At 55.4% G+C, this 12502-nt stretch overlaps 1 protein-coding gene across 5 annotated transcripts in view; it reads right to left on the bottom strand.

Annotated features, from left to right (window-relative positions):
* AGPAT3 (1-acylglycerol-3-phosphate O-acyltransferase 3) overlaps positions 1–12502 on the bottom strand; it is a 57041-nt gene that overhangs the window by 9395 nt on the left and 35144 nt on the right. For all 5 annotated transcript variants that reach the window (XM_015560821.1, XM_015560824.1, XM_015560822.1 and 2 more), the window contains exons 2-6: positions 5212–5438; positions 3898–4067; positions 3186–3347; positions 2202–2355; positions 1608–1710 (exon numbers count right to left, since the gene is read on the bottom strand). In XM_015560821.1, coding sequence (XP_015416307.1) covers positions 1608–1710; positions 2202–2355; positions 3186–3347; positions 3898–4067; positions 5212–5389 — 767 coding nt within the window. In that variant the 5' untranslated portion in view covers positions 5390–5438. The remainder of the gene's footprint in view (positions 1–1607; positions 1711–2201; positions 2356–3185; positions 3348–3897; positions 4068–5211; positions 5439–12502) is intronic.

Below are 12502 nucleotides of genomic sequence, written 5' to 3'. Positions count from 1 at the left end.
GGTCTCTTATCAGTTCACTCTCGGAAATAATTTTGACTTGGAGTCTTTCATTAGGCAAAGAAGAGTGTGTCTTTCACAGATGAAATCTACTTGCTTCAAATATGAAAAACAACAGAGGTTTAGAACAATCATCGCCACGAACAAACAGCCGACTTCGGTTAGGACACTAACTTGTTTATAAGCCTGATCACCAGCTAGATCACCAGCCCGTGGGAGGAGGTGTCCACCCGGGAAGCTGAGCAGGACCAGAACCACTTTCTTTTTTTGTTCATCCTCACCGGGGGATACTTTCCCATTGGTCTTTAGGGAGAGTGGACGAGAGAGGGAAAACAGAGAGACATCCATGTGAGAGAGACATCACTGATGAGTTGCCTCCTGCACACAGCCCGACCAGGAGCCCTGACCAGTCTGCAACCAAGATACATGCCCTTGACCGGAATCGAACCCGACACCCTTCGGTCCGCAGGCTGACGTTCTATCCACTGAGCCAAACAGGCTGGGGCGAAGAACCAGTTTCACAGCAGCTGTTGTACTTCAAGATCACCAGCACACCCCTGAGCTAGAATAGCTACCTGGGGACGCAGGTGACACGCAGTTCATCACAGGGGCCCCGCTGCCCACTCCAGAGGGGCCCACAGTGAAAGGACAGCCAGGCGAAGTGTCCACGGCCAGACATGCATGTCCTGTTTTAAGGTATCTCAAACTTTTGCTCTAAAAATTGAGAATTTGATGTATGTGGGTTATGCCTGCAACCCAGGTATGTGCCCTTGACTAGGAATCAAACCTGATCCTTTGCTGTACAGGCCAATGCTCTGACAACTGACCACCCGGCCACTACTGGGTGGTATTGTTTTGAAAAGCTGTGCTGGCTCAAGCTCTCCAGACTGCAATGGCGAGGCTGGTCTGAGCCTTCAGCCATCACAGTGGCCAGGATGGTGACTGAGTCGCTGGTGGTTGGATGGCAGGCAAGGACGCTAACGCAGAGCCCGTCTGCGTGGTCTCCACACCAGGGAAGGGTCTGCCTCTGGGGCATGTCTGAATGACACGGGGGAATGGCTGTTCAACCAGGGAGACCCAGACAGGAGACAGCCTGAGCTGGAATCGAAGTCACACCACCATTTTATGAACAGAGCAGTCCCCAGGCTGTTTTAAGTTTAAAAGATACTTTGGGGATCAATTATCTTCTCTTCATGAGCCAGAGACACTTGGAGAGTCAAAGTGTGACCATGAGACACGCAGTCGCCATCCGGGGACCACTCTCCAGGTCAGGGACCTCGATCTTGTGCGACAGGAATGAAGGTCGCTCCCCGTGCGAGGCCCTGCCTGCCTCTCAGAACAAAGCCCGGCTCAGTGTGGACACCTGGGTAGCTCACTCTGTCATGTCTCACTGGCTCCAGGAGCCACTCGGGTGAAACCCAAGATGGACCCTCCTCCCTTGGACTCTTACAGACTCAGATCCTTTAAATTCTGGGGCTGAAATCGCCAGTGTCAACAAAGGTCACAGAAATACAGCATCAAGCCCGGGTGAGGGGGACCATGTGTTGGGGCTGGGAAGGCACGGGAGGGGGCATCAGGCAGGATGGGGTGCCCACCGGCACGGAGCTCACCTCAAACACATATCCGCCTCGTACTTCTTCCCGTAGAGGATCCCCAGCAAAGACGGGTTCTTGTTTCCCCGGAAATTCAGAGTGACGTCATAGATGGCTGCGACTGTGGGGGCAGGGATGCAGGGTGAGCCAGGCTGCCGCTCACTCCTCACCCACGCAGAGCCCAGCGGGTTTTCATGCGGGCCGTTTCTTCGCCGACTCTCAGCTCTCAGTTGGGCATTTAATGATCACATCTCCTGTGCTCACTGACTGCTCACTGATGTGTGTGCATCTAAATCCACTCTCTGCCCTCTTCTAACTGTTCTCTGCCCCTTTCTTTTATCTTGTCTCTTCTGGGGTTAGATTTATTTTTCCTTTATAAGGTTTTCAGTTATGTACTTTTTGATAATTTTAGTTATTTTCCCATTAACTAGCATTTTGTCACCTCAGAAATGACACCAGGATTTTACAATATGTTAAGTCCGCTTACATGGTCCTCCCTTTTCTGTCCTGTAGTTGACATGTAACTCACTCACGGAGGGTGACTGTTTTCATCTCTCGCTTTGCGTGGGGCCCGGAGGAACCGGGTCCCGGCTGTGGGGCGCGGGCTCTCACCTGTCCCGCGCAGGCACTGGACCGCGGTGGTGAAGCCCTTGGTGCGAGGCAGCAGGTGGTGCTTGAGGGGGGGCAGCCCCTTGGAGGCGGCCACCTCCATGCTGACGCGATGTTTCTTCTCTGTGAAGCGCGTGCCCTCACAGTACAGGAGGAACTAGGGCAGGGACACAGGGACGGGCTCAGACGACTCCACGCACGGGACCCTGACTGGCAGCAGAACGCTTGCTGCCCGACTTGACAGCACTCCTCCAGGGACAAGCACTTTGAAATGTTTTTTCATTTTAGGGCCACAACCTGCCCTGAAATACTCCCCACATGCCAATTCCCTCACCGGCAGCTAACAGCACTGCGCTTATTCTCAAAGCATGCAACAGGAAGAAGGGAGCGTGCAGGTCCCCGGGCAGCCTTCTGGTGGGAGCGGAACACACATGAGGTAGAAACGCTCGGTAACGAGGCAGCTCTCAGAGGCCAGAAGAAGGCGAGACAGAGAAACGGATCTGAGCCGCCTGACACCACTGACTCCAGGCGGGTGTCATCAAACACATCGCAGGGGCTTGGAACCCCCCCCCGAGCCCCGGGCCCTGGCTGCTGCTACAGGCCGTGTCCTGTGCCCCGTGTCCCGTGCCCCGTGCCCTGTGACTCTTCTACGTCCTGAAGGATGAACTCACCCAGACCTGCAGGTCACTAGGGGTCGCTCTGGAACCACCTCCAAAGAAGACCCTCCCTGCAGAGGTGGCTCCTCAGCCTGGGCGCTGGCTGGGCACCCACTCCTCCTAGGGGACCCCACTCTGCTGTGCAGGGAGGTGCCCCCCTCCCTCCCGGCTCTGGCTTCCAATGGGGGCAGTGGGAGCAGGTGGCCCCCGGGCCCTGCTGTGAATCGGCCTGGCCTTTCCACTCATGATGCAGATCATAGTCATACATATAAGGTGGCACCAGCCAGTGCAAGCCTCCCATGCCAGGGCCCCCGTGGGTGCACGGACTCACCCACATGTACTCAGGGTAGTCGGCCAGGCACCTCAGCCCTGCGATGACGGTGTCCCGGTCCTCCTCCCATTTCCTCTTGCAGAACACGATCTCCAGGAAGTACCACGTCCAGCCGATGAGGGGCACGCACAGCAGCTCCCTCTTGGCCAGGACCTTGGAGCTCTGCAGGGAGGAGGGGCAGGTAGTGCGCTCTCTGCTGGAGGCGCCCCGGGTGCCCCAGGCCTGGCGTGGTGGTCGTGCCTACCCTGCCCACAGGGGCACCTGACCCTGAGTGTGGGCCACTGGGACCAGCTTGACCCGAGAGCACAGGTGTGCCTCCTACAGAGGAGGAAGCCAAGGCGCAGGCCTGGCAGAGGGAGGGGCCCAGGACGCAGCCACGGGAACTGGCGGCAAGGCCAGGCCTTCCTGAGGAGGGCAGGGACGCCACCCACGGCGCTCACTGCGGTGGGACCCCGTGGCCTGGCTCAGGTGTTCACACTGCATCGGGCACCGGCTCACTGGGGCTCTGGGGACTCACGGGGTAGTAAGGCTCAGAGAGGAAAGGCAGGACAGCCAACCTCAGGAGAGCCTGGGCAGCCAGCCATCGAGGCACCTTAGGCCAGCCATGCACCCGACCCCCAGCTCAGGGGGCCAGGAGCTAAAATAGGAGGAGAGGAAGCCCAGGCCCCAGAGAGCCAGGCCAGCACCTCCCTGGGCCCCCCACATCACTCACCCCCAGGACCCCGAACCGCTCACACATGGTCCACCCGCACAGGAAGTCGATCTCGAAGTTGTGGTTGAGGATGATGATGGCGTGCTCCTTCCCTAAGCGGTCCATGGTGGCCTGGTCGGCGAAGAGCGTGCACTGCGTGCAGGACCACCACTCCAGCAGCATGACCAGCTCTGCGGGCACAGGGGAGGGCAGGGCGTTGGCGAGGGCAGGGCGTTGGCATGCGCGGCCGCACTCCGGCCGGCCTCCCTCGGGGCAGCAGCACAGGCCTGGCCCAGCTCTGCCGCGGGCAGGGCTTTCCCAGTATTTCATCTGGACCGGGCTTTTGGGCTAGAAATGGGTTTGGGTGGTTTACATTTAATAAATTACCTTCTCCAAGCAAACGTTGGGGAGAAGACAAATGAAGCTTCCAGAAAGTAGCAGAAAAATAATTAGGAAAACTCGCATCATAGATGGTTACCTGATGTCCAGGTAAGATTTCCACCTGTGCTGGGGGTTTATGGAATATCGCACATTTCATCCACAGAATGGGGGGAGGGGCGGGTGTGGCACAGCCAGCCGGGCCCTGTGGTCAGCAGCGTGGCTGAGCGGGCGGCCAGGTGTCCTGAGCAGGGCGACCTCACAGTGAGGCTCCGGGCACCGGGCTGAGGCGGGTCACACAGCACAGCCCGTTCCTTTTGTGCTGAACCAGCCCCTCCATTTTCCGAGGGCACCAACCCTTGGGGTGGAGGCCAGGGAATGCTTCCAAGACAGCCCAGTGCTAGAGCCTGGGCACTGAGCCTCAGTTTCCCCATTTACAGAAAGGAGGTAAGAGTGGCTTCCTCATGGCCACCTGGGAGAAGAGCACGTGACATTAACTCCATTTAACAGCTTTCAGTCTGTCCATCTGACAGCCCAAGGTTGATGGATTCCGTATGTATAAACACACGGACACAAGTGCACAGGTAGCAGACATGCACGTCTACACACAGGTACTTGATTCGAGAGGTGACACAGATAAGTGGGATGACAGGCCCCCTGAGAGAGGGGTGCTTCCCCACCCTGGGGATCAGTGAGACAGGCTGGCCGTGTCCTGGCGGCTGCTAGGGTTGCTAACGGTGGATGAGTTTCTGACTGCTTCCAAGTCCCAAAGCACTGGGCTAACCCTCCCCAAGCTGCCCCCGCTGCGGGTCCAGGCCGGGTGTCGCCACGCCACTTGCTCGCCCTAATGATGAGTGTGGGTTGAGCATCTCTGCACCCGCTCCCTGTGAGGAGTAGCCACCGCCCTCCTGAGCACCCCCATCACAGCCACGCCCAGCGGTGCACGGTGGTACTCACGGCTCCAGAGCGAGTAGGCGAGGCGGCAGTTCAGCCGGCGGTACAGCTGCTTGTTCAGGGGCCAGAGGACGAGGGTGCAGAGCTGGATGAAGTTGATGACCAGCCCGCTCACCACAAAGACGAACCCGATGAGAAGATGCAGTTCGAACTGGGTCTTCAGGTAGGCGAGCAGGCCCATGGTCACTCCTCAGTAGCGAGAGCAAGGTCCTTCACTGAGAACGGCCGTCCTGGAGGGACGGGGACAGCAGTCAGGACGCGTGCCAGGGCCCAGAGGCCAGATCTGCAGCCCGAGGGTGAGGGGCTCACCAATGGCAGACTCAGGAGCTTCTGCAGGTCGGCAAACAGGGACCTGGCACCGTCATTTAGCCACGTGTCACACATACACCGCACCTCACACACATATACACACCACACACCGCACCACACCATATTACACCACACACACATACATACCACACCACATACACACACGAACCACACACACACACCCAGGCATATAAGAAAGGAAGAAGACTAGAAGAAATGCACCCAAATATTAACAGTGATGATTTCGAGGTAAAAGCATTATGGGTAATTTCAACTTTTTTTTAGCCTCTTATTTAAAAAATTTAAATTGCACATGAAATAAAACACATAACTGCCTTTTAATTCCCAGGCTGCTGTGCACTTTTTTAAGCTAAAAGGCTTTTGTTTTGGTTTCTAACACAAAACCGGCAACTCCTCCAAGAACTTAACTGGTTTTTCTCCCCTTCTCTTCAATGTGCACTTCTTAGTTCCTAAGGTGAAGCCAGAGCTCACATTTTGGGGTTGTACCTGCTCTGGGCACTGCCCGACAATTCCCCTTGTGAGGAAACAGGGAAGCTGTGATTCAGCCCCTGGCGAGTCCCAAGCTGGCACGTGATGGTGCTGTGTGCACCTGCTGAGCGCCCTGCAGACCTGCCCCTGCCGCACTTGGTGAGCTGAGCGCGCCAGGGACCCACCCTCTGGTATCCCTGTGCCTGGAGAACAACTGATTGCCAGAAACGGCGCCATGGGGTTTCCCAGGCCGAGTCATAGAAGGGTCCCTGCCTGGCTGGCTCAGGGGAAGCAGCTGCCAGGGGAGGGCACTGGAGCAGGGGTGCTGGATGTGGGGGAAGCCAAGACCTGTGCCAGGAGAGAGGCCACATGGACGCTGACCCACCAGGCCCAGACAAGCCTTCAGATGCCCGCAGCCTGTGAGCACCCGCCCGCCCAGCCAGGCTGCCTGCAGCGGTGACCCTGAGCAACCGAGGGCGAGGAAGGCCTCGTGTTGTCTTACACCACGGTGCCGGGGACACCTGTTACGCAGCATCAGAAAACATTACTCTAACGATTACAGTGACTAACGCACTCGGCCAACACCCACTTCCACCAACAGCAGACGAGACTCCACAGATCAGATGACTATGACGTCATAATTTCAATATTGCAGGTTCTTGGGCTCTCACCTCCCTGTTACATCTGAGGAAACTGAGGACCAGAGGGGCCCGAGAGGCATCAGGGCCTGCGGCTCAGGACGGGTGAGGCCACGGCGAGCCCGAGGCCACAAGCCGCTCCTGATTTCTGGTTCTGATGCGTGAAGACAGGGTTCCCTTGAGAAAAGGCCTGGACCCAGCTCTTCTCCTCCCCCATCGCCGTGATTCTAGAGGACCGCCTGGGAAGCCCTGCCCGTGGGGGAGCCCCTGCTGCTGCTTTACCTGAGAGAAGAGCCAGGCCAGGCCCTGGGAGGCGGGACAGCCGTCCCACCCGTCCCCATGGCCTTCTCATTAATGCTCAGACGCTGTCCTCTGAGACGGCGAGGACACCTGAGCCGTTTCTAAGTCCCGTCAGCAGATAACAGGTTTAGATTGTTCCAGGAGCCTGGCACCTGCACAACCTGGGCCCCGGCTGAGGTGGCTGCCTCCTGGGCTCTGTGGCCCCTGTGCAAGCCGCTAGGACCCCACCTTCTCAGCTGCATGATCACCCTCCCCAAAGGGACATACAGGGTGGTGTCACCACCACCCACACGCCCCCACCCCCTGGGGACAGCTGCTGGCCACTCAGAGAGGGGGAGTGAGCCAGGTGGCTCAGCAAGGCCGAGCTAAAAATAGTTCCACAGCAGGTAAGCCTCACAAGGCCCCGAGGCACGGCTCCAGGAAGCCAGCGAGAGCTCCAGTCCTCCAGTCCGCAGGAAGGACTGGGCACCAGACCCAGACCTCCTCCCAGCTGCAGCGGCCCTGAGCACCCAGGGCTCCTTCTGAAGGCCGGTGGTGAAGGGGAGAGCTGGGAGCCAGGAGCCCTGGCCATTCTCAGACCTGACCCTGGCACCTCATTATGGGTGAGCTGTGTCCCCCAAAAAGAAACACCGGTGCCCTCCCTCCAGCACCTCAGAATGTGGCTGTAGGTGGAAATATGGTCTTTACAAAGGTAACCAAGTTAAATGAGGTCACTGGCGTGGGCCCTAATCCCACTGGACAGATGTCTTTATAAGAGGAGATGAGGACAGACGCACAGAGGGACGATCATGTGAGGACACGGGGAGAGGACAGTGTCTGTAAGCCGAGGAGGGAGGGCTCAGGAGGAACCAGACCTGTGGTGACCATGATCTCAGCCTCTAGCCTCCAGCCTGTGAGCAATAATTTCTGTTGCTTCTGTCCCCTGCCTATGGTACTGTCACAGCAGCCCCAGCAAAGGAATACACTTCTTGTAAGTATTCAGGCCTTTTCCTAGAAGTGCACAGACCCCTCCCAGGTCCTGCTGTAAACTTGGCCCTGCTGCTCAGGAGGCCCAGAGCCTGGCAGTGAACCCTGACCAGGCCTCGCCCTGCTCAAGGTTGAGCCCATCCCCTGCCCAGGAGTCCATCACCAGACGCCTCCCGGGACCCTCTCCCCAGTCCTGGCCCCTTTGTCCCTCTCAACCTCAAGAACTAGCTGGTCAGGCAGTCTGACTTTCAGGTGAGGATTTTTGTGGAAAGCACATCTTTTCCACAGAAATGGAGATGGGAGTCACGTGCCCACCACCTCCGCACTAGCCAGAGTGTGGCCAGGCGTTCGTGGCTTCGCTCTCTGCAGAGAAGGTAATGGCTTTCTCCGCATGTGGAGGACGGCTCTTTCATTTCCACATGAGGTCAATGTCAGTCCTTCCATCTGGGTGCCGTTCATGCCTCTGCCGACGGCGCGTCAATCATACAGCGGGAGGGCGGAGAGGACCTGACGCTGCACCATTCCCGACAACATCTAGGCTGCCCCACAGCCACGCGGCTCACCCTGCGCTGGAGCAGGAGCGGGCCCGTGCTGGGGCTGCCTGGTCAGGTGACCTGAGGCCCTGGTTCCTGAGCTCCAGGGAGACAACCTCTTGGGGACCAATTCCCCTTCCGAGCCGTGCGCATAGCACCTCACCTTGTCCTGTCTGTGTGGTCCTTCCAACAGTCAGTCTAACCTTGAGGAGGCGGTGGTTGGTGAAGGGGGAGGACGCTGAAATATTAGTCTCCATCACTCTCGCTTTAAACACAGCTTGGACGAGCGTGACTGGGTGGTCTCCTGGCCCATAGCCAAGGGGAAGCACCAGGTTACACAATGGGGCAGGAGGGTGCTGGAGGCAGATATCCTGCTGACAGCAGCACAAAGGGGCAGAGACAAGCTGGTGACTCCATCAGCACCACCTCCGCGGGTGTCCAGTGTTGGGGAGCAGGTTTGCAGACCCAGCGGCACCTCAATGACATCATGAATGAGAACATAATACAACAATTGTGGTCCACCCTGACCTCACTAAAATGCTGAGAAAGGGCTATACCACACTCACCGTGTTATTTAAGAAGGCTGGAAGCAGGGAAGGTATTATTTACAACTCCGACTAAAGTTTTAGAATAGATGAATCCTATTTTTGAGGTTTAAAGGGTCTAGCTTTAGTTCTTGGGTAAACTCATCACGGAGACCATCTTATCTTTCAAAAAGGCTGAAAAAGATGACATATTTCTTTGCTAATTCTGTTGCCAGTCCAGCCTCATCAACATTTGGAATCACCAAGAAGTCTAAACATCAGGAAGGAGAAGTAACAACATCATTATGTGCAGAGAGCAGGTTTGGATACCTAGACCCAAGAGAACCCACTGCAACCGAAATGCTACTTTAAACAGTGAGTAACGAGAGTAATACTGAAAGGAATAAAATACAATAGGCAGAACCCTGGCCGGATTGCTCAGTTGGTTGGAGCGTCATCCTGATACACCAAGGTTGTGGGTTCAATGCCCAGTCAGGGCACAGACAAGAATCAACCAATGAATACATGCATAAATAAGTAGAACAACAAATCGATGTCTCTCTCTCTCCTCCCCCTTCCTCTCTCTCTAAAGTCAATAAATCAATAAAAACATGTAGAAATCAACATTCTCATAATGTTCAGTAACTACTTCTAAGTGAAGTAACTGGAAGGGACGACGACAACAGAGCTTATTTCTTTTTGACTTGACAGTTCCAGGTCACCGGACCTAGATGGTCATTTGGGACAACGGAGCAGCCTAGGAAGCCACGCACCGAAGATGGGAGCTTCAGGCAGCCGGAAGCTCTGCCACACGGGTCACGTGGGGCCCAGGCTGCCGGGACTCCTCCGTCTTCAGTGCATGGCTTCCTGGGGGCTCTGTTGTCCCTCTCCAGGAGGCAGAAAGGGGGAACACTAGAAGTCGGGACTAGGGATTTCCTCTCATGCAAGTGGAATGCAAGCTCAGAGTTTGAGCACTTAGTTGCCAGGAGGATGTGGACATGTGGCCCTGTCATGTGTACAGGCAGCCATAGGTCCACACAAACACACAAACACAGAAGGCACATGGAGGAGAAAATGTGTACATTTGCAATAAAAAAGACAAACGACCTACTCCCAAACTTCAGAAGAATTAATCAAAGCCTATGCGACGAAACCTTACATCTTGCAAGATACAAAAGCAGAACTAAGCAAATCAAAACATACTGGGCAACAGGTGGGAACAACGAACTGCCCGTCCGGCTCTCACTAGTGCCTTTGGCAGGCCTGGGTCACTGCAGCCCTGGGCCCTGGCTGGCTTCAGGGCTCATGAATGGGATGTGGTGGGAGTAACGTCCTGGACTCCAGAGCTTGGCCCTTCAGAGGCCTCACAGCTTCCCCGGCACCCCTGGGCCACGGAGGGAGGAAGCTGGGGCTAGTCTGCCGCAATGGGACCACATGGAGCAGAAATGGACCCACAGCCCCAGGCTGGCCTGCCAGCATATTACAACCACACGAAGGACTGCAAGTGAGACCAGCAGAAGAACCAGCCTGCTAAGCCCAGGGCGGTGAGCCAATAAAACAATGGTTGCTTTACGTTGCTACATATTGAGGTGGTTTGTTAGACAGTGATATGTAAATGACACACAAGCCATATTTTCTAAGTTAGTTTGTAAATGTAATTGAACCATAATTTAAAAAACAACAGCCCCCCACCCTCTACCCCCAGAACTAGACATATAGGTCCTACAGTTCATATGGAAAAACAAACAGGAAAGACAGCAAAGGAAACCATGAAAAAGAAGTAAGGAATAGCCCTATAAAAGGCCACCACATACCATGAAGCCTCAAAAAATCAAGAGTGTGGTCCTGGCCTATGCACGGACATGTGAACCAGTGAGTGGAGAGGCCGTGAGGAGTCCCTGGGCACCTGCACAGGTATGGCCCTCCGTGTGGTGGGAGGCTGTGCGTGGGCTGCACAGTGCTACAGGCTAAGGAACAACACACACACCCCCGTATATGTATTCACGTTTATTTATTTCAACTTGGGCAAATTGGTATTTCTATTGTATTTAGATACTATTATAACAAATCGAATACAAAATTAACTTAAAAGCATTACTGGACTAAGTGAATCTTTTAGCATTAGACATTTGCTCCACCAGTGAGTCATGAAGGTACAACTAAATGACACACCAGCCTGGCCGGTGTGGCCCAGTGGTTGAGCTTTGACCCATGAACCAAGAGGCCATCAGTTTGATTCCCAGCCAGGGCACCTGCCTATGCTGTGGGCTCAATCCCCAGTAGGGGACGTGCAAGAGGCAGCCAATCAATGTCTCTCACATCGATGTTTCTCTCTCTCCCTCTCTCTCTTCCTCTCTCTCAAATCCGTGCTTGAATCTATTTAAGCACTCGCCGCCGGTTTGGTTCAATGGCTAGAGTGCTGGCATGCAGACTGGGTCCCAGTTCAATTCCAGTCAAGGACATATGCCTGGGTTACAGGATCAATCCCCAGTAGGGGGCATGCAGGGGGCAGCTAATCAATGATTCTCTCTCATCATTGATGTTTCTATCTCTCTCCCTCTCCCTTCCTCTCTGAAATCAACAAAAATATATTTTTTAAAAATACTTAAAAGAAAAACTGCAGAACCCTGGTAGGAGGGTGCAAGCCTGCTCCAATCTGTGGACAGCGGGGATGTGGGGACCCTGGGGACACAGAAGCCACGGTGCCACCAGGTGAGGAGGCAGCTCACACCCTACCTACCCCAACTCTCCGAGTTCCAGAATCTTTTGCCTTTTCAAGGCTGTTCTGATGGGTGTACTGGCTTGAGTAGTGGCGCTGTTTGCGGTGGGAAGGGGAGGAGGCAGGGGGGAGAGATGTGAAAAGCTCTGGGACCTGATGACTGCACAATAGACCTGTGACAGGTCTCTGGCCTGCAGGACACTGCGGGCACTGCTCACCCCGAGGGCCTGGTGGGGCCACAGCACAGGAGTGCTCTCCTACGGGGCAAGTGTGGGGACCGAGTTCCAGAACACACACCATGCACATACACATGCACACGCACATGCACTCACACGCGCACACACACACACACAACAGTGACAGCTAAGTTGACTTAGACCTAATTTTGAGACAATGAACCGCCTGCTGTAATAACGTTTTACTCGCCAAGAAATGGATGGAGGTTTGCTCTGTGATTATCAACCAGCTGGTGGCTGACATACTTTTCTGCATGTACAATGTATTTCACAAATTCACAAATTACATGGGAGTCCTGGCTTCCTCTTGGGAATGCAGAGAGCCTGTCGCTCCCACCCTTACAACAAGAATAGAGCCAAGCAAACTGCAAGTTCATGACTTTCCTTAGCCCCATCAGAGACGTGAGGTCACAGGCAGCCAGCTAACAAGAAATTGGGGGCCAGAAGGAGGCCTGCGGAGAACGGGACTGAGCCCTCGGGCTCCTGGGCAGATCCAGGATGCTGCTAAGAGGATTTCAGCTGGAACAGCAGAGCCCAGGTGAGTCTGCACGGCTGGGAGAGGGAGTGTGAAGTCGCAGAG

The sequence above is a fragment of the Myotis davidii genome, unplaced genomic scaffold (assembly GCF_000327345.1).
Source record: "Myotis davidii unplaced genomic scaffold, ASM32734v1 scaffold1476, whole genome shotgun sequence".
Lineage (NCBI taxonomy): Eukaryota > Metazoa > Chordata > Mammalia > Chiroptera > Vespertilionidae > Myotis > Myotis davidii.
The sequence above is the reverse complement of the archived record's forward strand: the minus strand, read 5'-3'. Positions and strand labels throughout refer to the sequence as shown.